At 41.4% G+C, this 25,816-nt stretch overlaps 2 protein-coding genes across 2 annotated transcripts; one reads left to right on the plus strand and one right to left on the minus strand.

The window, feature by feature from the left end:
• The first annotated feature begins 258 nt into the window (after positions 1-258).
• Positions 259-25,280, plus strand: RTF2 (replication termination factor 2). The gene is made up of 9 exons (XM_084217689.1): positions 259-348; positions 1,082-1,176; positions 1,837-1,930; positions 2,641-2,780; positions 3,883-3,961; positions 18,015-18,128; positions 20,834-20,888; positions 20,981-21,073; positions 22,556-25,280. Exons 1-9 carry the CDS (start codon positions 280-282, stop codon positions 22,738-22,740), a joined length of 924 nt encoding a protein of 307 aa, XP_084073815.1. The 5' UTR covers positions 259-279; the 3' UTR covers positions 22,741-25,280.
• Positions 7,218-10,767, minus strand: LOC311160668 (beta-1,3-galactosyl-O-glycosyl-glycoprotein beta-1,6-N-acetylglucosaminyltransferase 7-like). Its single transcript, XM_084217678.1, has 4 exons — positions 10,714-10,767; positions 8,992-10,022; positions 8,474-8,569; positions 7,218-7,747 (listed from the first exon to the last, which is right to left on the minus strand). Exons 2-4 carry the CDS (start codon positions 9,965-9,967, stop codon positions 7,521-7,523), a joined length of 1,299 nt encoding a protein of 432 aa, XP_084073804.1. The 5' UTR covers positions 9,968-10,022; positions 10,714-10,767; the 3' UTR covers positions 7,218-7,520.
• Positions 25,281-25,816: the final 536 nt, after the last annotated feature.

The raw sequence follows: 25,816 nt of genomic DNA on the forward strand, positions 1-25,816 counted from the left end.
TAAAGGATAAACCTGCGGGAAAGGGGCGGGAAGGGCGCTGGGAACACCCCCCCCGTTCCCCCCCGCGCTGAGTTGGTACGTTCCTCGCGCCCCCGGTCTCGGCACGATGGGCTCGCCCGCCCCGCCACGCCCAAGAGCCATGGCCACGCCCCCAGCCGCCCGTTGCTAAGTAACACTGAGCGCTGCTAAGTGATCGTTGCTAGGCAATGCGTCATTGGAGTAGCCGGAAATGGGTCGGCGTACCCGGAATTGCGCGAGGAAGGAGAACCCGGAAGCGCCATGGGGTGCGATGGCGGCACCATCCCCAAGCGGCACGAGCTGGTCAAGGGGCCCCGCAAAGTCGAGAAGGTCCGGAGGGAGGATCCGTGAGGGCTGGGGGGCTGCGGGGAGGGGGAGGCCCGGCCTGGGGGCCCCTGTATTAGTGTGGCGCTGGTGGCAGCTCAGGGCGGGGCCCTGTGTCCTGTGGGGAGGGGGTTGGACGTGGAGTTCAACAAGGCCGAGGGCCGGGGTCTGCACTGGGGTCACACCAGCCCCGGGAGCGCTCCGGGATGGGGAGGGGATGGAGAATTCCTGAGGGAGCAGGGCAGGGAATGGAGAATCCCTGAGGGAGCTGGGAAGGGAATGGAGAATTCCTGAGGGAGCTGGGAAGGGAATGGAGAATTCCTGAGGGGGCTGGGAAGGGGCTCAGCCTGGAGCAAAGGAGGATCCCCATGGATCTTTTCCCTCTCTGGAATTCCCTGCCAGGAGGGCACAGCCAGGGGGATTTAGGATCTGCTCCCAGGAACAGGGACAGGAGCAGAGGGAACGGCCCCAGGCTGGGCCAGGGCAGCTCAGGGTGGGCACAGCAGGAATTTGCCCATGGAAAGGGGTCAGGGATTGGAACTGCCCAGGGAGGTGCTGGAGAACTGATCAGGAATTTTGCCAAAATCTTTGGCTGAAGTTGTTTTATGAATTACCTCCAAGTGCACAAAGCAGGTTTGGTAAGAAACCTGGGGGTTTGATTGTTGCTTCAAGTATGAGCTGATTTTATGCTTAAATAATTTACAGATTTTATAAATAATGAGTGTTTTTGTCCCTCCAGGTTGACAAAGTTGCTGAGTTGGTGGCCAGGTGGTTCTACTGTGCCCTGAGCCAGGAGAAGCTGCGTCGGCCCATCGTGGCCTGTGAACTGGGCAGGTGGGAATGCTGCCATGGACACCTCAGGAGTTAAAAAAAATTAATTATAAATTCTAAATACAACATTAAGTAATGTAAAATTAATTAAAATGCAGTAAATTAATTTAATATAAAATATTAAATCAATTAAAATTACAAATACAATAATAATAATAATAAAGTAATTAAAATATATTAACATAATTCAATATAAATTATAAAATAAATTTAAAATATAAATATTAAATTAAAGATACAAAGTTAAATAATATAAATATAATTGAAATATTAAAATCTATTTTAATGTATTATATTAAATATTAATTATAGAACATATTCTATTATGACATTATATTAGTATATTAAAGTTAATTAAATAGATAATATTACAGTCAATTATATAATTTAATTTAATTGATAATTTAATTTAATAATAATAAATTAAAATTCTAAATATAAAATTATAAATACAAAATTAAATGATATAAAATTAATTTAAATACATTAAAATCAAATTTCGTGCATTATAAGAAATATTAATTCTATATTATATCATAACATATTAATATATTAAGATTAATTAAATATGGTATATATAATCCATTAAAATTATAAATATAAAATTATAAATGCAAAACATTATGGCAGCCCAATATAACCACTGGGATGTTTCTGTTACAGGCTGTACAACAAAGATGCCATCATTGAATATTTGTTGGACAAATCCCCTGATAAAACCCCCATGGAATCTGCATCCCATATCAAGAGCATTAAGGTAAACAGCTTGTGTTTAATGGGAGAGGTAAAGCAAAATGTTAAATTCCTGAGTCATGCTGTAACAGCTCCATCTGCTTGTGCTCCCACTGTGGATTAAAGTGTTCAAACAACAAAACCAATGGCAGAAATGTTAAGGATTGTTATCATGGCTCAAAAATCAGAGGGAAAAAAGCTTAAGGTATCACAGAATCCCAGAATCACTGGGTTGGAAGAGACTCTCCAGGTCATGGAGTCCTGCCCAGCCCAGCAGCTCAGCCAGAGCCTGGCACCCAGTGCCACATCCAAGCTTTGTTAAACACACCCAGGGATGGGAATGCACCACCTCCCTGGGCAGCCATTGCAGAACTTTAGCACCTTTCTGGAAAAAGCCTTTTCCTAATATCCAAATAAACGTCCTTGGTGCAGCTTGAGGCTGTGTGCTCTGGTTCTGTCCGTTCCTGGAGACAGAGCCCAGCCCAGCTGAGCACAGGCACCTTTCAGGAGCTGTGCAGGTGATGAGGGCAGCCCTGAGTCTCCTTTTTCCAGGCTGAGCACCCCCAGCTCCCTCAGGTGTTCCTCTCAGGGTTTGTGTTCCAGCCCCTCCATGTCCTTCCTAAACTGGGGGGCTCAGAGCTGGGCACAGCACTCGAGGTGTGCCTGGGCAGTGCCCAGCACAGGGGAGCAGTGACCTGCCTGTTCCTGATCCAGCTGTTTGTTTTTCCTTTGCAGAACGTGACAGAGCTGCAGCTGGTGGATAACCCAGCCTGGTGTGGGGACAAGGAGAGCATCAAGGGGGACAAGTACGATGACCTGCAGGCTGCACGCTTCATCTGCCCCGTGGTGGGGCTGGAGATGAACGGCAGGCACAGGTCAGGGCTCAGCAAACTGCACACAGAGCAGGGAAACTGCCTGGGAAATGGAAATCATGGGCTAACCCGGGCCTGGGGGGGATAGCTCTCTGTCTGTCAGCTTTCAAGCTTGAACTTCCAGAGTTAAGAGGTTTCTGGGTGTCCTTTCATGTATATTTAAGAGGAAAGATAAAAGTTAACCTTTTCCTGAATAAACTGAGATGTGTAATCAAGGAGTAGGGGCAATGTTGGCAGGAAAAAAGTGCTTAAAGGTGGGCTTAAAGGGGGCTGAAGCACAGGAGATGGGATGTGACCTCCCTTGGAGTCACATCAAGCAGTTGGAATCATGGATTGATTTGGGTTGGGAGGGACCTTAAAGCTCCTCCAGTGCCACCCCTGCCATGGGCAAGGACACCTTCCCATGGCCCACATCCAGCCTGGCCTTGGGCACTGCCAGGGATCCAGGGGCAGCCACAGCTGCTCTGGGCAAGAATATTCCTCCCCAAAGTCCCATCCATCCTGCCCTCTGGCAGTCTGAAGCCATTCCCTGTGTGCTGTCCCTCCATCTTTCTCTCCATCTTTCCTGCAGCTCCTCCAGGCCCTGCAAGGCCACGCTGAGCTCACCCCAGAGCTTCTTTGTGCAGGTGAACAATGCCAGCTGTGCCAGCCTTTCCTCACATTCTGTCTCTCCCTGTGTTAGGATCAGACTGGAGATGGAGTCTCTGTCCCAGCCCTGCAGTAAATCTGTATTTTACTGCTCTGGGACAGGGGATTTCCTCACAGCCTGGTTTGGGCAGAGCAGCAACTTCTTTGTCACCTGAGGGATGAGAAGAGGAGGAATTCACAGCTTAATGGTTGCAAAGAATTTCTTCCTCCAGAGAGGGATTAGCCAGGAGATACTCAAGATAAAAAACCAAAATACATATTGTGGTTTAATGTAGCCAATACTTTTCATTCATTTTTTACATTGTGCAAATTAATAATAAATTAATTACCTACTTAACTATGCTGATAGTTTGATTAGGTGCAAGAACTTGTAAAGAATGTGGGCTGTGACCTGCCAGCACTGCACAGATCTCTCTTAGTTTTCTTAAAATTATTGTGTGTTGTCTTTTCTTGGAAGGTTTTGCTTCCTGAGAAACTGTGGCTGTGTGTTCTCTGAGCGTGCTCTCAAGGAAATTAAAGCAGAAGTTTGTCACAAGGTGAGTTTTTCCAGCTGTGGAAGCAGCTGGGTCATGTGTGTGTTTATACAATTGCATTCACTGCTCTAAGAAGGGAGTTTTTAATCTCAGTATGCAAATTGAAATGGAACTTGTGAAAGTTCTGTTCTATGATGGTCTCAGGTATTTCTTCATGGCCTTTTTAATGAAAAAAATTATTCTAAATAATTATAAAAATGATTATTTTTGTTCTCAGAGTTTGATTTTGCAATAACTACTTTTTTCCCAATATCTGGTACTAATTTCAGTTTTTTAAATGATGATTGGTTTGGTTTTGTGGGGTTTTTTTGATTGGTAATTTTTTCTTCCTGAATGCACATGCCTTGTGTTTTATCAGTACCTGTTCTATGGTTCAACTGGTTGTATGTTCGGGTTATGTTTTGTATTTTTGAAGGACATTGGGCGTTGCTTTTTTTTGTTATTTTTGGGTGGGGCCAACTTTGTAGAATTCTCAGCAGTTCCATAAATTACTGTAGAAAATACTGACCTAATTTCACATAGCTGATCTCATTGTACAGGTTTTTTGTAGCTAAGGACAATGATAAAATGAGCAAATACCCTTTTTTCCTGTAACTACTTTCATTATCAGCAAGATTTGTGGTGAGAGTTGCCCCACTTGGGCAGTTATTTAATTTCTGTGAACACCCTGATATTGGATAAAATACAGAGTATATTTATATTAAACAGGACCTGGGAGGGAAACACTTTTGTCTTGGTAAATTGTTGAATATTGTAAGGTTTAATCTCATACTGCTGCTTTCAGTGCTCATTTTGTTCTGTCCTAATGGCTTTGTTTCCACTTGGCAGATATTCATTTATTTTTAATGACGTTTTTTTGTTTGCATCTAAATTTTTGTTGATGGATGGGTGTAACCAGAGCATAAAATACAGGAATGAGATGTTTTGTCCATGGTTTGGCCAGTCTGATAATTTTATAAAAACCAAATGAATCTCACATATTTTTCCCTGGCTTTTTTCAGTAATGAGGATTTAGCATGCAGCTGGAAATTCTTCATAATATTCAGAAAGATTCTTCTAGAAACAATTAAATGGATATAATATTTAGTCTGTCATCCTCTCATGGCTGGGTTTTGATGCACAGACACAATGGTAACCAGCTGAGAGAACACAAGGAGTAAGGTCAAAGAGTGATTTGGCAGATTTTTGGGTGTATTCTGCTGCTGTTCTCCTTCAGAATCAAGAAGAGGAGCAGAACTCTTCTGAACAGGAGCAGAGGGAAGAGGTTGCTGTGCTTTGTGGTATCTCACAGTTTATGTCAAAAGCACTAATTAGCAGCATTAGAAATTATGCTGTAATTTAGAAGCTGACTCTTGAAGAAGTTCCTGTGGATGTAAAATGAGCTAGAAGTGCTGTGGGGACAGGGTAGAGGTTATGGGATTGGTGCTGGAAGTCCTTCTGGGGGTCACTTTGAAAGTTAAGGACAAGATTACATTTTAAATGTACTTTCTTGGATCACTTCAAAGTTTATTTTAGACTTGTTTTCAGAGTCAAGTAAACACAGACTTGAACTAGTACCCTAACTATTAAACTCTGTGGCGTATCAAACACTTAACTCCAGGTTTAATTCAGATATGAAGCTTTATGAAATTTAGATATGAAGCTTTTCTGAATTTATGCCATGGCTGTCAGATCCAGAGCTGGGTGTGCAGCAGTGGTTCCCAGTCACTTTGGCAATTTCTGCTCTTAGGGCACCAAATTAACAAATATTTGCTGAGGTCTGATTGAGCAACTCTTAACATAATAACACAGAATTCGTGAAGGCTTTTCATGTGTGCTTCAAGGTGATGTGGTCATGGTAATCACAATAATGAGTTGAATGCTATTTCTTATTACTTGAGAATGGTTTAATGATGATTTTCCTAAAATTTCATTTCAAATCTAAAATCCTTTAAGCAAAGAAAGTCATGCTGCGAAGATATTCCTAGGTTGACATGGTTAAGTCGTACCAAAATTGTATTTTTAGAGGCCTTTTTCTGCAGGTTTTTTGCCTGGTTCAATTTCTGCAAAAGGAGCCCATGATATACAGTGCCTGGCTATTGAACTTTTCATTTTAATTCAATTTGGAAGTGATGCACAACAATTGTTCTGTGTGGTGGTGCCAGGGGTGAAAGCTGGAGGCTGGACTGGCTGTAATGCCGGCAATAAGGAACACTCATTTCCCATTTTAAAAGACATCATGGAGTGGATAGATGCTGGCAGTGCCCTACAGTGGACTGGAGAGAAATTAATTATGAATATTGCTATGATTAGTACATGCCAGACACCCATTAGCTTCAGTAATGGATTGGAGAGAGACTCTCAAAAAGCTCAGCATGAACATGTGCCTGGCTTTTATTTTCCTTTTCTTTTTTAGCTTTATTTCCCTCCATAAAAAAAAGTATGTTCAGCAATATTTAGCCACAGGATAAGTCCTGGATTATCCATGAAACCGAGCACAGGCCTTTGGGTTGAGTTTGTAAATAAATAGGGACCAGATGGCCTTTCTTTAGGTTAAAGTTCATTTGCAAGAAATGATGTTTCCAATAAACTTGTTTGGGAAAATGAGGAGTAAAGTTCCAGCAACCTGGGAATGAGTTTGGAACAAGGAACTTTCATGTCCTGTTGTTGGGTCATTTGATTTTTTTGGGAAGAGGCTCAATCTGTACCCAGTTTTCTTGTAAAAACTCAGGGATGTTTTGGGTGCATATTGAAGATTGCATCAAACTTGCTCCTTTTTAAATTTCTTTTATTTATTTATTTATTTATTTATTTATATTAATAATTTGCAATTTTTAATCAAGTGAGTTGTCCAGATGTTACTGCACTTCCTGCAGGCTCTTTGCTTCTCTCAGTCAGGGATGGAAAAATGTTTGAAAAATGGCTTTTTGCTCAGTTTTCCTGTAATCCCTGGCCTCAAATCTTCCCTGTCTCCTTGCCCTGAACTCCTGCAGCGACTCAGCACAGAGACTTGGAGATAAACGTGTTGCAGGATCCTTCTGTTATTAGGAGCAAAGCCTGGGCAGGGCAGCAGTGATGTTGCCATGCTACAAAATGAAATTAGGGATGTGGCTGGCCATGGGAAACAAAAACAAACCCTCACCCCCCCAGTGGTATGGTCTGTGTCACAAGCTGGTTGTCACTTATGTACAAGCTCTGAAATTTTAGCATCAACTTCATTATTCAAAGCATTTCACGAGACATTCAGTGGCCATGATTTTAATTTGTTATTTCTCCATATTTTATCTTTGTTCAGTCACTGCTTCCATTTTATTATTTTCATGCTTTGGCTGTGAACATGATGAATATTGACTTTCCATCTAATTAAGTCACTTAATGGATGATGAACTTTCCCCCCTTGATTTCAGGCATTCTTTGGGAATGAACCCATTGCTAGGGGAATAAATAAACCCCGTTTATTTGGGGAGCGCAGGACTGTGCTTTACCCTCGATGCACAGAGTGAAGCTGTGGCTGTACATATCCACATTTTCTGCTGTTTCCTGCCAGGATGCTGCACAGGTTCTGCTGGGGAGGGGGCTGAGCTCACACATCCAGCTGCATGTTGAAGTGGCTGTGCTCCTGCAGGCGCCAGTGCTGCTCGATGGGCACCTGAGCCTGGCGCAGCGCCTTGAGCCGCAGCCGCCGCTCCAGGCACTCCAGGGCCAGGGGGTTCCTGCCAGCCTCAAACTTGTTGGCAAACAGATGAGGGGACTCAATAATCCACTGCAGGTCCCCCAGGCCATAAATGCAGATGTCTCTGACGTAATGACCTGCAGAGATAAATTGGAGAGGTGTGGCAGCAGCGGGAAGATGAACGGAAGCGTTTTTTCAAAAGAGTTTTTCACCTTTGGATTTCTGCATAGAAATCAAGCAGGAGGATGATGCCACAATATTATAAAGACATTTATAATGTTTATGTTTTACATAAATAGATGTTTGTTACCTCCAGCTGCTTCCCTTAATAAAATCTTGTAGTTGGGCATCAGATGTTCCGAGCTCCTACTGGGATTCCCCGCTCAATCACTCCCAGGCTCAGCTTGCACACTTGGGGGTTTAAATTATTTCTGCATGCTTTCCATGTGATCAGCACTATTCTTTCTTATTGTTGTTCAAATTGAAGGGATTTAAGGCCATGTTGATGAAAGTTCCTGACAAACATCCTTGTCAGGTAAAGCCCCTGCGCTTAGAAGTGATCAGTCAAATTAGGGCATTGGTCATTAGGGGCTGAAAGAAGGGTTGTCAATGTATGGATACTGTGCTCATCTCAAAATATATAAAATATGTAACTAATATATTAATATAACATATATCTCAAAAATCTCTTTAATTGGATATAGTGCAGTAATTTATAGGGTGCCTTGTTTTATTTAACACTTCCAAAATAAATTATATATGACCATTGAGGCACATTTAATAGCTGCTTTAAATAATATGTAATCACCAGTTAATGCTCACCAGTGAACCAAATTTAAGTTCATGATCAAAATTCACATTACCTTTGCAGCCTTTGTGTGAGAGCCCTTCTTGATCTTTCCATTTAATGGCTCTGAGGTCTCCTTGCCAGCCTGCATTGGGTGTAGCCCCTGGAGCATCTTTCAAAACAAAAGGCTCTGATAAGATTCTTTTCTACTTATAACAGGGAAAATTTTCACTGCTGGACACTTCTTAACTGCAGTCACATTAAGTATTTATTTGCAGATATTTATGTCATAAGAACAGATACCATTCTCAGCATTATTGCTTTTTGTTTTTTTAATTTCTTGAGAGCAAAAGCTTTCATGCAGCAAAAAACTTTTTAACCAGAATTTTTCCAACTCCTGGTCTGCACTGAAGTAGCCATTTCCTGCAATCAAGCTTTGTTTCTCATCCACCAGATATGATTTTCAAAAGGGCAGCAGCAAAGCTGAAGAAATGACTCTATGTCTGCATTTCAGAGCTGTTCAGCTCACAGCCTCTCCCTGCCCAAGGCCCTGCCCTGCTGGGCTTATTTGTGGCAGAAATGCCCAACTCTTACCAGGTAATCGATTGAGGGTGACCCAGTAGTGCTCATCAGGGCTGTAGGTGTCCCTGGACCACTCCAGCAGAGCTTTAGCCCGGGCATCACTCAGTGTGAACTCCACAAAGCCCTTGGTGAGGATGTAATAGGCACTGCCAAAATAGATGGTCAGGTTATGTGGGGGCTGAGCTTTCCTGACCTTTGCTGGGTACACATATGGCACTCCAGAGTGCACATACTCCCTGTAGCTGACCTCTGTCCTGTGTTTCACATGCAGGGGCTGCACTATCCCAGGAGTGATATTTTTACCATTCCACTTACTTTTTATATATTGTATGATTTCTTTATTTGTTTTCAGGGGGTAATCTTGACCACACAGATTAATAACATAATTCCACTGAATTTTGGAGTTAACAAGGTCTCTCATGCAATTAATATCAGCTTGTAATCTTGAAAACCCTGCATAAACAACATGTTCTCTTTTGGAGGAAATAAAAATATTTTCAAAGCAGTTAACGATGTTCTGTACAGCAGTTTTATAACTTCTGGGTGACTTCTCATCAATGTGGATGCAGTAAATATTCTGAGGCATATAAATAGCTCTTAGCAGCCTCACAAACATTTCCAGCTCCTTGTGAATTGTAATAATGTATGCCAAGGAGAAATTTCCTTCTTCCTCTGACAGTGGTCTGGTGATAAAATGCAGAGTCTTCAGGACTGTGGAGCAGCTGCAGGAAGTCTGAATGCAGCTGAGGGCTTTGGGCTGGTAGGAGTTCTGACAAAAGTTTCCAATTTTAAAAGCTGCAGGTTTCCCCACAAAAAGAGCTGAACAAAGTTCATCAGGGTAAAAACCGCACTCTGCTCTTTTGACCCGGAATTTTTGGTCATCTGACTGGTCATAGAGTGGAACCTTTAGGTAAATGAAGGTGTAGATGAACATACAGACAGCAGCACACACTAAAAATCTTGATTTCTTTGCATGAAGTGGGTTCATCTTTTCCTTCCAGCTCCTGTCTTCTTATCATAGTCCAATTAAACATTCAGATCATCTGAAAGGAAAAGTGAGATAGAGGGAAAGAACCTGTTTATTTTTTTAAATCGATGCCACGTCAGTGCTGCATTTATAAATGTTGGGATTACCAGGAGGAGCTGTGTGTGCCCACACTGAGTGCACTCAGCCCTGGGAATGCAGAGCCACGAGGCAGGAATTTTGTCTTTCCAGGACAAAATGATCTCAGAATGATACAAAAGGACCCAAAAAGGCTTTGAATTCTTCACTGCTTGACCAAGGGGGCTCAGCCCCTCAGGTGGGAGATTCTTGAGCTCAGAGGTGAGCCCAGGGAAGAAGTGAGCTCTGAGTGCTCAGGAACAGCTGCTGCTGAGATTTCCTCAAGGCCTGGGAAACTTGAAGTTCTGCCAGAGGATCAGAATTCAGTAAATTAAATCAACAGAAAATTTATTAAATAAACAGAAGGAAGAGGCTAAAACGTAATCCATGAAATACACTGGGTTTTATCCTTATAAAGTCAGCTAATGTTTCTGACTTGGAGATTTTTTTTCCCTCTGACATCTTTGTATTTGAGCTTTAGAAAACTGAACAAAAAGACACTCATTTCTTATTTTTGGTATTTGTGCATACCCTGAGATAAGGACACAACTGCCAGCATTGGCATTCTGAGATAACCAATTTTTTACAGCTGTATTAGCACAGGAGTTTTTCCATTGTGTTTTTTTCCTTACCTTTGCCTTGTTGAACAGTCAGAAGAATGAGAGTGCAGCAGTCCTGAATCCCACAGCAATTACGTGAAGTCTTGATCCTTGAAGCAGTTGGTATCAAAATTCTAGAGAAATATACCAAGGAGAAGGTGCATCAACTGCCATTAATCTTAATAATTAATTTTTAAAAGATTTATTTTAAAGGTAATTAATTTTCTCTTCTTTCATTCAATGACTTTTTTAAACAAAATTTGCATTGAAATATTTTACATGTTGCAGCTGTCAAAATCATGAAGTATTTGGCTTTACACAGGAACAGAGAAAAATAGATTTTTTAAAAGATAGTTTCATTAGAAGAATGCTGCTGTGGTTAGAAGGCTCGAGGTTTTCATTAGAAAGAAGTGGAAAATCCTTTTTTTAAATAAAAATATCAGTATCTCCCTTAAAAGCTTGAAAATAAAGAGGGCATTATAATTAAAGCAGCAACAAGACATAAAGTTCAAAAAGCATTAAGAAAATGGAACCGAGGGAAGGGATCCTCCATATTCCCACATTTTTAAGATCTTGTTAGGCTGTTGGGAAAGAATGTATTTATCTTTTAGTGCTTACTGGTATGCACTGGATTTCATGCTGGAATGGTGCCTCCTTCCCACTGAGCATTCCAGAAAGCAGAGTTGGCTGTTAGGTGCAGGGCTGCTCCATTTTCCTGGGATGTTCTTTGGGCAGCTCAAAGAAAAACAGGAGGCAATCAGCTCCCAGGAGAATATTTTTGCCTTGCAGCTCCTCAGGGATCCATTTACTGGGTAAACAACCTTGATGGAGGCCTTCCATCCATCTGAGCAAAAAGCTGCAGCAAATCAAGTTCGTGGCAACCTCTGGATGCTGTGCAGAAGGCAGGAGAGCAGGGATGCCACTGCAAGGGGAAAAGCAGGATTTCTGCATTAAAAATGAAATTAAATCCATCCTGGGCCAGAGCCCAGAGGGCTTTCTGTGGGGACCATGATGTTCATACCCAGGGGCTGGATTTGGGGAAACACTGATTTCTGTGGAGCCCTAATTACCCTAATTATACAATACTACTTAAACTGATGAAGAAGAAGGTGAATAAGAAGGACTAGCTTCTGCTCTAAAACTTCTATTTTGCTTTATATATATTACTATATTCTAAACCTTTAAATTTTAAGTTTTCTGCTATGTGATATTACACACTTCTATTCAATCTACACACTTAGAATCTCAGTTCTATTATTTAATTTTGGAAGCTTTTTTTATGGCTTCAGGTGAAATGTAGTGTTCTCTTGGGGGTTAGTGTCTGATAGTACAGAAAGTTTAAAATTCTTAGCAACTAGGGTTCTAACAGAGTTGGACTTGGACAAGCTCTTTATTCTCAGGGAATAATTGGCAGGAGGGACATTGAGATTCCTCTGAATTAGTGAATGTCACGAGATCTCTGGGGTCTCACAGGGAAGGTTCACTCTGATTATAAGAATTACACTAAAAACAGCAGGCAGCTGTAAATTTAAGATTTCATACCTGATTAAATATAAAACATCTTAACACCAAGATTGCGGGTTCAGTCCCTGTACAGATCATTTACTTGGGAGTTGAACTCAGTGATCCTTGTGGGTCCCTTCCAATTTGGAATATTCTCTGAACCTGTCCAGAATGAGGGTGCTTGGCAGGTTTTTCTCCTTAAATATATAAATATATTTTGGACAGGTTGCAAAGTGTAGTTCCAAAGAGCCAAGCTGTAAGCTGCTTGTTTCATATACCTGAATTTTTATTACCCTTCAAGTAATAGCTTCTGGGGCTGTTTCAGGCTGTTAAGTGCTTACCATGGATTTTTTCCTACTGGACTGTGTGACATCTAAAACTGTATTTTTATGGCAGCATAAAAGTACACAAACAGCCCATAATCAGGTAAGAGGCAGCAATGTTAACATGTTCATGGGAACTGCAGGAACAGAATTTGACATCTTTCAGCCCTGGGAGGCTATTATGGAATGAAAGCTTCTTGGTACCAGATTTAGAGCTGGAATTGCAGCTGTCAGTGCCACTGGATATGAAATTTGTTGTTCAGCAGGATCCTCTCAGCCCTGTCTGCTGGGAGGATTATTATCCCAAATTTCCTGCTGCCCTTGAGGAGCAAGAGATCCCGTTGGGAATGTCCACTGTCCATAATGACCCTGTGGGACTGTCTTGTCCTTGAGTCTTATTATGTAAGAGTGCCATGACAAGTATTTTCTGTTAGCAGAATGTCTGTGAAACTCAGCATTTCTTACCTTGTGCAGAGGTTTTCTAAATCTGGAGGATGAAGTTGTATGAATTTTTATTTTTATTAACTCCTGTGAGTAGCGTGTGACATTCTTGGAATAAAAGAAGAAAAGCAGGGATTTTCAAGCACCTTTGTGGATGCTTTTAAGGACATTGCTTAACAGAAAATTGTTGTAAGCCTAAGATACTCCATCTCAATTAACAAAGTAAACTCTAGAGGAAAGGGGAATTATGATGATGCCTGGAAAAAGCTTGTGAAATGTCAGCTCAGCTCATTGAGACCCCATTAGCACACACTGTGCCTTTTGTAGTAACAACTCCTTTTGCTTTTTGCCATTGCATTTAGGACTGCATCACTGCACCTTGAAACATTCTGTTTTCTCTGTGCTCTTTGCTTTTGCCTAATATTAAAGTTTAGATCAAGTTTGCTTTGTATGACCTTGTAATTTAGTGAGACAAATGACTTGGGAATGCTTCATTGTCTAATGAAATGCTGAAAAAGCATTAAATAGTTATTTCAACTTTTTTATAGCTGATCGTTTTTTTTCTGTTTGAAAGGTATTTACGCAGGCATTAATGTAGACATTTTATAAACAAGGGAAGACTACTTCAGTCCTTAAAAAAATGTTAAAATCAGTTCTTTTAAATGCTTTTCCCATTGCTTTGTTTTTTGTTTAAAAGGGGGGGGTCAGAACATGGAGACTGCTTCTGGATCTTGAGATGCATTGAGTGAAAACATTTCTCCATCAAACCCAGTTATTTAAATCATTGTTTAAAAACAGTGTGTAATTTGCATATACAGCAAATTTGTGAAGCTTTAGTGTTTTCCTCTTTTCCCGTTACCTTTTTTTTCCCTTGTGTATTTGACCTCGCAGTAATTTAAAACAAAAAACAATGAAAGCTATTTAAACCCTTAAGTTCTAGAGCTGTGAAAAAATAAGTTGCATAAATACTGTGATTTTTACAATACAGCTAGTACTAATGACCTCCATCCTTCTGTGCATCCGTCACAATGTACAGGGGGAAAGAAAATGTAAAGCTCAGTGCAGTGTTTTCTCAGTAAAATGACCACTTTACATAAGGAAAAAGCAAGAAGCTGCGATGTAAGTGATGCAGCCTTACCTGGTCCAGGAGCCGGCAGCATAATATGAATAAAGCTGATTTGGGGGCTCATTGTCCTTCAGCAGGGCCGGCGGCGCCGCTGCCGCCGTTAACCATTAACGGAGCGCTCCATCCCGCACCGCTGTCCGGGAGCGCTCCTGCCTTCCCCGGGGGCTGGCACCGCCCGCACCGGGCTGGCACTGCCCTCTGCGTGCCCAGAGAGGATCCCTCCGGAGCGGGGACAGCGCTCTGTGTGCCCCCCGGATCTCACCTGAGCCCCCGAGCTGCAGCACTGGCAGCGCTGGGACCTGCTGCCTTCTCCTCCTCCTCCTCCTCCTTCTCCTCCTCCTCCTCCTCCTCCCCCTGCCCTTAACTGTTCGCCTGCCGAAACTTTCCGGTTCCAGCAGGGAACTGCTGCTGCCGGGCATTTCCAGTGGCTGGGAGCCGAAAAGAGAATAAATCTTGAAAAGGATCTCTCTTGAAAAGAGAAAGATCTCCTGCAAGCACAGACCTCACTTGGGAGAAGCAGCTTAGCGAAGTTAGGAAGAATTAAAGTGAAAGTTAACGAAGGAATTAAATGCAAGTGCCTCTTATAACTGTAACAACCTCTGCAAAAGGGGGATCAAGCCCTGAGTGGGCTGAGGAAATAAGAAAAAAAAGGTTTGAATGGAACTACTGTCACTTCTGCAAAACGGGGTCTGGTCCTGGTGGGTAAGGAGGAGGTTTAAGTGTGACTGCTGTGTCTGTATGCTTCTGTGAGCAAAGGACCAGCCCTGCTGGGCCAGGAAACTAAGAACTGATACAGATTGGTAATGGATAGGAAACAGAAGGACAATAATAATAAATCACAGCAATAAACAGAATGTAAGTCTTGTAGCAGTTAAGTGAGGTGTGTGTGATAAATATGTGTTGTAGAACAATGCCATGTTTGGAACTCTGAGATAAAGAAATCACAAGTTCTGTAAGACCCCAGCCCTTCAAACTCGAACTTTTAGATAAGCAAACAAACAAGGGCAGACACCAGAACTGTAAAATTATAAAAGTCTGTGTGAAGGGAACCCCAGGCAGAAATGCACCAGGAGGGGTTAACCCTACGTGTTCCCTGGTGCCAGAAAGGTGTGCTGTGCTTTACAGTACCTGCTGTGGAGCAGATGGCTTTGAGCCATCCTTCACAAACCCAGTGTTTGCTGTTACAGCCTTTTAAAGCTTCTTTAATAAGTGGAAAGTTGAGCTTAAATGTGCTGGGATTGGGAGGAAACATCCTGATAAAAATAGCATGTTGGTCAGAAATAAACAGAGAGAAAACTTCGAAGTAAGTTAAGGCACAGCTGCAGGTGGACAGGTACAAAATTATCACTGATTTTAAGAGAAACTCTGTAAATTGAGGCTTTTTCTTGAACTAGTTTGGAAGTAGATGCTGCAGCTCCTGAGTGGAAGTTCACATTCTGTGAATCACTAGGTGGGAAATTTCCACTGCTCCCAAGTTGTCCTTTGCTCCCTGACCCATTGCATGTCTGGATTGAGTGACAGTGTAAAAAAAACACATGTTCAGCAAATCTTACACTCCTGAACTTTTAATGGCTAAACCTCTGGAAAATTCTCTCTTAAAACAAGTTTTAGTTAAATGTGGCAAGCAAGAATAATCTTTAATACGTGAGCTTGTATGGCTGGGAGATGAACAGTGAGATGATCAATCCTCTTCCTAAATGCCCCTATTTAAAGAGAGACAGTCAGGTTGTGGCCATCCATGTCCCATATCCTGGTGAGCATTGTGCATTCCCTAGTAATGGTCATGTTCAGGAGAACTGCAGGAATTCACTGTTAACATGTGGGAAAGAGCCTTTAGGTTTCTCTGAAGATATCAGACTGTAACACTGGTGTAAATATTTAATATGAAAACATAGTTGCCTGTTGCTTATTTGTATTGCATTCAGACTGGAGTAGTCATGCACAGAACTACATTTTAGATGCTGTAAAAAAATAAATGTATCCATGTAGTTTACAGCAAGAAATAATGTACAACTCTTGTCTTAGGCAGCTGAAACTGTAAACTCTAGAATTCAGGAAGTCATCTTAAATGTTCATTACTACTTTAAAAATCCTGTATTTTATGCTTTAAGAAAGATGAAGACTATGTCATATAGGAATGTCCTCTATTCAAGGTGCTAAGAACTACAGCAAGTACCTTCTTCTATATTTAAAGGCCCAAGATAAGCAAGGTACAGCAGAGGAGACCCAGTGATATCATAAAAGAAACATCTGCCTCAAGACCTTAATTAATCTGAAGGAAGAAACATTTTCAGAACTGAAACTTCTTTCTGCTTTTTGTCTCATTAAGATGTTTGGAAGGGTATGGTCTCTGACATAATCCAATGTTGTCATGGCAAAAAATTTTTTTTCAGGGAATGGAAAGAACACTGTCCTCATTTCCTTGTTTCTTGTAAATACTTTTCAGTTTTGAACAATTCTGCCTGTGTTTTCCAGATGGGAACCTGGATTTGCTTGCTCTTTGAAAATGCAATATTTAATGAACTTAGAGTCTGCTGACAAAATTTGTTTGAAAAATGCTGTATTAGGAAACAGCCTAGAAAAGAAATTGTGAGGTTTCTACAAAGGAATTTGTGGGGCTTCTTTAAAACTAAGTCAGCTGCCAGCTCCTGCCTCAGAATGAAGACTGAAATTCTTGATTTGGCTTTCAATTTCTTCAATTCTTGATTTGACTTTCAATTTTGACAATCAATTTCTTGATTTTGGACTGAAATTCTAGATTTTTTTTCTTCTCACTCCCAAGTGTGAGATGACACCAGGCTAGGATTTCTCCTTGAGTAGAAATGGAGAAATACAGGCTACTCCCCCATTTCTTGGGTGTGACTTTTCCTCTTCCTGCCTGCCATGCCTCTCTCTAACCCCTCTCAGGGTTTCTTCTCTCAGTCTCAGGTTCATTTTTGAAGCTGTGCTCAGCTCCTGAGCAGTCCTGCCCATATGTCCTTTCATTTGTTTAATTCCTACTGCAAATACAGGAGTAACCTTTCTAAACCTTCGTTTAGACAAAGAAGAGTAATGGCAGAGACAGGATTATAAATTAATCTTGCAGATTAATAGAAAGCTTCTGCATTTAACAAAATAACAAAAAACACCCCAAAACCAACTGACCAAACAAAAAACAAAACAAAAACAAACAAACAAAAAAACCCCAAAAAACAACAACAACAAAACCCAACCAAAACAAAACAAAAAAAAATCAAATTGAGATCTTAGACAAGAAAACATCATGGTCAATGGGCTGGTACATCAAATGATTGCAAATGTGCACAGGAAAACATCTGTGCCTTCAACCATGAAACGTGGAGGTACACAGAGCACATTACAGCCATTATCCAGATTAATTTATGAAAGTAGTTGGAAACTTGGGAGTGTTTGATAAATCAGATAAGGGTATGGTCTCTGTGATACAATCCAGTGAGGCAGCAAGGCAAGGGTAATGAATTATTCTGCTTTTATGACTCCTTTTTATTCCCACAGTAAAATAAAAATAAACAAAACAAACAAAAAACCCAAACAAAAATAACCTCAAAAACCCCCTTCATGTTTTCCTGTCTACCAACTGAAGAGAAAAATTTGCTGTCTGTTCCACATGTGGATGAATAACACCTTTGCTCCCATCAGTTGTTTTTTCTTATCTCACTAAGGTGAAAGACAAATTCAAGAGCAGAATGGCATCCAGGTCTTAATCAGATGCACTCATAACTAAAAATCAGAAAGTGCTTTTGGGTTTTAGCCATGGGGTTCAGTAAATTGAGTAGATTCTAATTAGGAATACTTTTAAGTACATTTGTGGCAGTAAAACAAGGAAACCATGAAAAGAAAATACACAAATAAAAGAATTAGTTCAGAGTGTTGTTTATAGGAGACAGAAAAAGAAATTTTGTCCTTTCTTTTCTTTCATGCAGTGTGGTGTTCCCTTTCAAGAGGAAGACGTGATTGTCCTTAATGGTAATAAAGAGGATGTGGAAATTCTGAAGAAAAGGATGGAGGAAAGAAGACTTAAAAGTAAATTAGAAAAGGTGAGATTTTTATACATTATTTATTATAAAATTGGAAGAATTCTTGTCTGCAATGAATGTGCTCTTAGATGTGCTGATCTTTATAAAGATGGAGGAATTTACTCCATGAGCTGTGCTCTATTTAAACATTGCTTTGGCAAGCAGTGGGGCTTTTTGTGTGTATTTGGCCAATAACATTGTGAAGTTGTACATCCTAAACTTTCTCCTGGCCAGCAGGAAGTGCCTTGTGCACTCAAAATGGGTAAAATGGAACAATATTTTGTGGTTTTTTTGAAATGAATTCATTCTAGTAATGAGCTACGTCATCCCTGTATTTTTTGTTCAGTTCCTGATGACAGCATCAGTGTTTTGATCCTATAAAATAAGATGTTTTTATTGGCCTCTGTCAGAAACAGGATGCTGGGGTCTGTGCATTCCTGGGCTGGTGCTGTAAGAGTGTGGAAGTTGATCATGTTTTGTGGTTCTCCCAGTCCTCAGCAGTCACTGCTCCCCTAATTCCTGCCATGCTGTTGAGGCCTTTGCATTTTTATGTCTGCCCAGGTAAAATGCAGTGGAAATTGAATCCTTTTAGCTCTGCCCTGTGAGCTGGGAGTTGTTCTGTGCTGCTGAGCTGTCAAATGACACTTCTGCATTTGGGGATTTTGTCAGCACTGCTGTTTTGCCCTGAACTCACTGGAGGATGCCAAAGCAAGCAAACCTTTAGTGCTGACTCAGTTCAGGGTGCTCAGACTTAGCTGGATCTCAGGAACATAAATCATAAATCATAAATCTGATGCTTTCAGCCTCTGAGACTTGAGATGGAGGTTTCATCCCTTGATTTTGCCATGCAAATATTTCCCTGGTTTGTTTTCAAACAAATGCTTGTTTACTTGCTGGGGAGCATATGATTCCTTCTCATCACAGGGGCTTTATTCATCTGTGCCAGTGCAGCATCACTGGGCCTGGGCAATACATCAAAAGGATGCTTTTCCATAAAAATCCTACTGGTCTGTTTCCTGTTTTTCATAGTCTCTGCATCTCATGTCTGATGACTTCTGGCATAAGAGTGATAATCAGCAGATGAGTGAGTGGTTGGTTGCATTGGTTTTCTTTAGAAACAAGGCCCTAAAAAAGCACCTGTAGCTTTGGAGCAAATAATTTTGAACAAGCTGGAGGGTGATGCTGCCCACAATTTCTGCACAGCAAAGTGCCTGAGTGTGCAGGGCAGTTGTGGCTTTAGGGTGACAGCACAAAAGGACCCTGTGCCCTGCTCCTGGGGCTCTGTGTGCCCTGGGGGAAGATGCAAATGGCATTTGTTTGGTTAGTGGAGAATTACAGGATAGGATTTGCAAATCTCTCAGCCTCAAGTGGTGACCTTGGTGCCCCAGGTGCTCTCTGCAGCTGGAACCAACTCTGCACATTGTCCCTGCACATTTGAGACTTGGGAGCCCCAGTGCCACAATTCCCACTTTCCTGGCACTACTGTCCAGATCTCCTCCTCCCTTCCTTCCTCCCTTCCTTCAGGCTCAGTGGACCTGCTGTGTTTGGGGCAGGAAGCACAAACCCCTTTTCTTTATCCTCATGAGACAAAACCTCAGGAAGATACAGCTGGGACCAGGATAAAAAATTATTCAAGCTCAGCTGTCACCGTGCCCGTAGTGAAATCTCTCCAGTCTGTATTCTGCTTAGTGAATTTGTGCATCCATGGAGTTGCAAACATCTGGGAAAGGACTTTGCTTTGGAAATCCACCAGAAAAGGTGGGAATCCCCTGCACTGGGGTTTTCCAGGTGCCTGAAGGGCACAATGGACAGGACCTGGTCTGTGGAAGGTTGGATGGGATGAGCTTTAGGGTCCTTCCCACCCAAACCATTCCATGGACCTGACTCCAGCAGAGCCCTGATCCTCTGCCACCCCCTCCTGGGTCAGCTTTGCAGCAACATCTGTTGGCATTTTTTCCTCTGCTTCGCAGCAGGGGTTCTCCTGAGCTTTAGAACAGAATTCAATATATTTATTTTCTTTCAGTTTGTGCAGCTGTCTTACAACATGTTCACAATTCAGAATGTGTCCAGTGAGAATAATGCTAATGGCTGTTATAATGCATTTTTCTTTTTATGTAATCAAAGCCAGTAATGGGATTCTTCTTGTTTTTTCTGTTTCTTAATCTGTACAAACATAAATTAATTTGGAAAATCTGCTGCACAGATGCTTTTTAAAAAGTTAGTTTAGCTATTTTCGTCTTTTCTTCCCAAGCAATCCTGCAGCAGAGGGGTCAGTTATTGGCAGGTACCCAGGAGGGATTTTTTTATGGACTAAACAAAATTGAGTGGATACAAGATTCCAGATTCTTCTGACATTTTTATTGAAAAACATCTTTATTTATTACAATTAATTGTGTCTTATTAATGTTGTGCAATTTATTGTGCTGCTGGCTGGGTTCAGATGATCAGTTAATGAGAATAACACACCCCCCTTTCAAAGTATGCAAACCAAAATATTAAATCCAGACAAATCCAATTTTGTCCTGCATAGTTTTCTTTAATGTAACTGCAGGGTTCTCAAGATTATTATTTTTTTCTATGTAGAAATAATACAAAAAATGTGGAAGTAAGAGTTCTAATGGGTAAGAAATAAAAATGTACTGAATTCAATTGTGTGTCTGTCAAATACAAGTTGGGAGTTTTATCTCCTTTCAGTCTGTTACAGATTTCTGCTTGTGTTGTTTCAGAAATCAAAGAAAGGCAAGACAGCAGTAGCAGCTTCTCAGCAAGAGCCCTCTGCAGGTAATATTCTCCAAATTCTGTGTCACCTTCTGAGTCCTGAAGCTGTCAGGATTTCATTTTTCTAGGTGTTTTTGTTTCTTGTTGTTTTTTAGATTCTCCAGGTCCTTCAAAAGCTAAGAGTGGAAAGGATTGTGTCAATTCCAGCTCTGGAGAAAACAGGCAGATAATCTTCACCAAAAGTTCAGGTTGGTGGTTAATCCTGCTGTGAAAATGGGACCAGATTTGCTTGTTTATGTCATTCTAATATTGCTTTAAGTTGGGAACCTGACTTCATGAGATGAGAGATTCTTATTTACCTACTCTTGGGTTTGCTATGTCTGTTTTCCTGGCTGTGATGTAGTGGAGGAGAATTTGCAGTTTCCTGATGAACAGTTGATCAAAAACTATGTTATGGCATTTCATTTGGGTGAATTTTGTTAAAAACCCCTGATTATTTAACTTTAATCCTCTGTTTTACCTGCTGATTTGCTGTGTGTCCTTGGGAACACTGGAACAGAACTTTAGGATGAACTGATGAACCTACAGCAGCCTTAAATCCAAAGAATGGTGCCCTCTCTTTATTTAATTATTTACTTTTTCTGCTATTTAATATTCCCAGACTGATGTTTTCAAACAGAATGGGCACATTTTTAAGGTCAGTTGGAGATTTCTGTGGAAAGAATTCAACCCTGTACCTTAAAAAATCAGAATTATTGGAAGAATCTGAGAATGATGATCTGTAGATAAACTGGGAGAAGCTGAAATTCCATCAGCAATGCCTGACCTGCCCTCTACTGTCCGCTTTTAGACAGGAGAGACTTTTAAAAATATTTCATCTCAGATGATGAGAATTGCTCCTGACTGTTGAGCAACCTCGTAATTCTAATGATATTAATGAATTTTTTATTTTCTGAGGGTGTAAAGAAACAAAAAGTGCTTTTTGAAACTGTTTCTGTTGGGGTTGCACACTCAAGTCTGTGAGGATTTGGGGTTGCACACACAATTTTGGGGTTGCACACACAATTCTGTAAGGATTTGGGGTTGCACACCCAGTTCTTGGGAACCCCTGTGCCTCCTTTTGACTCAGGATGTTGAATTTCTGCACTTATTTCTCTGCACCAGAGACTTGGCTTTTTCAAACACCATCCTGCAACTTGGGAGATGAAATACTAAAAGAAAAAAAGGGATTTTTATGTAGCAGTAGATAAAATGAACTGAGAAAATGGTATCAGGAGCAGAGGATGGGCATTTCCCCACTGCAGACATCAAATGATGCAGAGCATTGTTGTTGGTCATAACTCTGCAGAGAATGGAGGGAGCAGAGGGATTCCCTGGGGAAAGGTGTGGCACAAGTTCAGTTTTTGGCATTTGGGAGCTGATTTCCAAACAATACTGCAGGCTGCTGGGGGCTTTCATGTTGCTAAAGACCAGAGCTCATCAGCCATTTTTCACTTGGAGGGATAACTGTTGTCAGTACTGAATTGCAGTGCCTAGAGATTTGCAGAATTCCTCCCTCAAGATTTCTGAATCTATTTTGAGTATGAATTCTAAAAGCTGTTGCATCCAGTTATGAGAGAGCTGATAAAAATGCATATATTTTAATTTTCAAACACCGTTTTTCATCTTTATTTAACTACCTTCATCCATTGTAAGCTGTCATGCTTCATTCTGTTCCTTTTTCCCCTCAGAGAATGGAAACCCATCAGTCCCAGGAAAAGTCAATAAAGCTCCTTCCACCAGCACCAAGAGATCCATTGCAGACAGCGAGGACAAGTCTGAGGCTTACAAATCTATTTTTACAACTCACAGCTCGGCAAAACGTTCCAAGGAGGAGTGTTCCAACTGGGTTACTCACACAGCTTACTATTTCTGAAACAATGAGGAGCACCCATGGCTCCTTCCCTCCCTCCCCATGGCTCTCTCTGTCCAGCTCTGCTGCAGAGCTTTTGTGCTGCTCTGCTCCTGGCTGGAATTGCTGTTTGTAAGTTGGTTATAAACCTGTTCATTGCTGGAGAGCCTGTGTCAGCTGCAGCTTCTGGTAAATAAGGAGCAGACCAGCAGAATCCATGTTGTAGCAGCAGATTTCATTCTGAAATGTTGGAATTTTTGCACAAAAATTCTCCTTTTCTCCTCCCAGTTGGATGTTATCCTCAGTCACAGTGTCCTCAGGAGGAGAGGAGAAGTTCCTGCTCTCCTCCTCTGTTGATCTGTGCCACAAAATAATTGTGTAATTACAGTTTTCAGTGTATTACTACAGAATTCAAACCCTCTGTAACTTTCTGACAGCAAAAAGAGAAATAATGCTTTTTTTTTGTCAAGCTAACTGGGTCCTCAGTAGAACTCTGTATTTTTAAAACGTTCTGTAGGTATTTCCAAACATTAATTTGACAGAGTAGATGAGAGCACAGTCACAAAGATGTTTGTGCAACATCCTTGTCCATGTTGTTGTATCCTGTTTCTGGCAGCAGAATATTCCCTTGGTAATATCTGAATCCCATAATACCCACCTGGAATGACCAGAGGGAAGGCTGGAGCTTTTTCACTCTCCTCTTTCCCTCTTTTAAAATTGAAATCTGCTTTTCTAATCTTGGCACAAACTAACCAGAATAAAAATGCAGAAAGTAGGAGGCTTTAAAAACCACTGCATGATGTTACCTTGTTACCTTTGTGTGTGAAAATGATTAATTATCCTTGTAATATAATTTTAAAAGTGTCCCCATTTATAATTGGCAGTAGTTACCTGGAGATTCAAATGCTGTGTTGATATTTGCATAGGTGGTCTCCATGATTCAAACAACTTGAATAAAACTGCTGGGATTTTATTATTATTTTGATAGGTATAATTAAAAAATGGTTTGCTGTAGAATTTATATGGTGGTAAGAATTTTTTGTTTCCCAGAGACGTGAGCACATCAAACAGTTTGAGGTTTGCTGGAGCTTCCAGGAAGCACTCAGGCACATTTTGTATGCATGGCTGGGGATCAGCTTTGTTCTCCTTGTTCTGTATTCTTTTCATTATGATCCTTTATTATTTGTTGCTTACAGATAATGAAATTTCTGCACTAAAGGTGTCCCATAGTAGAGCTTTTATTTGCAGTTTAATTCTGTTTGACAATGCATGTTAAAATCCTACTGGTGTTTTATAGGACTGCACTTTTCTTCTTCTTCCAGCAGTTATAAATCCTAAAGGGAATTATTTAATGCTTTTGATTTAGTTAATACTTTGCTAAAAATACACAGAGAAACATAATATTCAGTGTACTTCTCTTTGTTAGTGATAGATCAGGCACAGTCCAAGCTGTTGGTCCCAGGTTTTCCTGCCCACTGGGCCATAATAGCACCTCCTTTTTTCTTCAGATCTGCTCATCTAATAAAACAAATTCCTGCCTGATTCTTCCCGTACCCCTGGGTCCATCAGCTCGTGCTCTGTCTCTCTGCCAGGGCTGTGTCCAATATTCCACCATTCCCACCTTAAAACATTTCTGGTTTGTGGAGGTGTTTCCAGTGGGGGCTTTTCCCTCTCTTTACAGAACTCCAGCTGGGGAGGAATGTGATATATTGTTGCCATGTAGAATATGGTTGGATTATGAAATCTTGTTGGAATATGAAATATTTCTGACCTGTTCTTGGCACAGCTGGTGGCATACAGGAGCCCAGAGTGCCACTTGTGCTGTTGGCAGCCCGGGATGGGCAGCGGGCACTGGAGCGTTGACTTGGCAATTTTTAATGGATTCAAGGGAATAGTTTGCTGCAGGATGTTTGCTTTGTTGTGGTTTGCTCTTTGTTGGAGAGGGCAATTTAATTTTCTTTTAATGTAGGTGAATTTGAATGCTGGTGAAAGTTGAAGACTGCAGAAGCCTTAGAATCTGGAATCTGTGTTTTTTGAGGTGCCACATGAGTCTCTGGCAGCACTGTGTCCATGGGGCAGTTCTGGGAAATTCATGGGACAGTTTTGTTTCCATGCTGCTCAAGCCTTGGACTCCTTCTGAAAAGCTCAAAAAGGGATCCAGTTAGTGCCAGTTGTATAATTGGGGGCTGTTTCTTGGTGTGGAATTTGGGGATGGGATTGAAATGCAGCAAATTCCTTCCCACACTGGCAGTGAAAGCTGGCCCAGGTGTGCACGAGTGGAAGGTTCTGTGTCCTGAATCAGCATCCTGGAGCTGCCTGGCTGGCATGGGACAGGCTCAGTCCTTTCCACATTGGTGCTTCTGAATCCCAAAACCTGAGGGAGTTCCCACACCCAGCCCATCCTCAGTGGTCAGAGCTGCAGCTTCGTTTGTTCTCCATCTGCCACACCATGAGATCATCACATGCCACTCAAATTGGCCAAAAAAGCTGAAAATTCCCTTCAAAACATGAGGCCTTTTAGATTAAAATATTTCTTACTAATGTCCTATTCTTAGCTGAACTGAACAAACAGAGTTGTCTGTGAGTGTCCTGCCTTGCTGTGAGCCCAGACCCCAGTGCAGTTGGGAGCTTTTGCTTCAGATTCAGACCCTGCCAAATAGTTTCTTGGTTGCATTTAAAAATAAAAAGGCTGTTTAGACATTACAATCCACAGAGGGTCTGAAATCAGCGTGTCCTAAGCTGAATACAAATCACAGACAAAAAGGGTTTTGTTGGGAGGGTCACAAATGGAACTGATTACTGCTAGACAGTGTGGATTTCCTTCTGGAGGATGGAGCTGATAGAATTCCTTCCTGACAGCTAGAAATTATAATTGAGTTGGGTTTTTTCTGTGCTTCAAACTTAACCAAGCTTCAAAATGAGTAAGAGGGATGGAATCCAAATCCATCTGCAGCTCTGTCTGTAAACCAGGGTTTTAATCTGAATACACATCCCAGAGCCCAGATCCTGGGGAGGTGCTGCTGCCAGCGTCAGAGCTGTGGCTTTGTCAAGCACTGAACTTCATGTGGATGCAAGTATCTCTTACAGGTCAGTGACAGAA

This window comes from Fringilla coelebs (assembly GCF_963513975.1).
Source record: "Fringilla coelebs genome assembly, chromosome: 18".
Classification (NCBI taxonomy): domain Eukaryota; kingdom Metazoa; phylum Chordata; class Aves; order Passeriformes; family Fringillidae; genus Fringilla; species Fringilla coelebs.

Coding starts and splice junctions, on each gene's coding strand:
- RTF2 (XM_084217689.1), top strand. CDS start 280: ATGGGGTGCGATGGCGGCACCATCCCCAAGCGGCACGAGCTGGTCAAG. Junction 1,931..2,640: donor CCCATATCAAGAGCATTAAG/GTAAACAGCTTG, acceptor TTTCCTTTGCAG/AACGTGACAGAGCTGCAGCT. Junction 2,781..3,882: donor GAGATGAACGGCAGGCACAG/GTCAGGGCTCAG, acceptor TTTTCTTGGAAG/GTTTTGCTTCCTGAGAAACT.
- LOC311160668 (XM_084217678.1), bottom strand. CDS start 9,967: ATGAACCCACTTCATGCAAAGAAATCAAGATTTTTAGTGTGTGCTGCT. Junction 8,570..8,991: donor CACCCTCAATCGATTACCTG/GTAAGAGTTGGG, acceptor TTGTTTTGAAAG/ATGCTCCAGGGGCTACACCC. Junction 7,748..8,473: donor CTCACACAAAGGCTGCAAAG/GTAATGTGAATT, acceptor TTATCTCTGCAG/GTCATTACGTCAGAGACATC.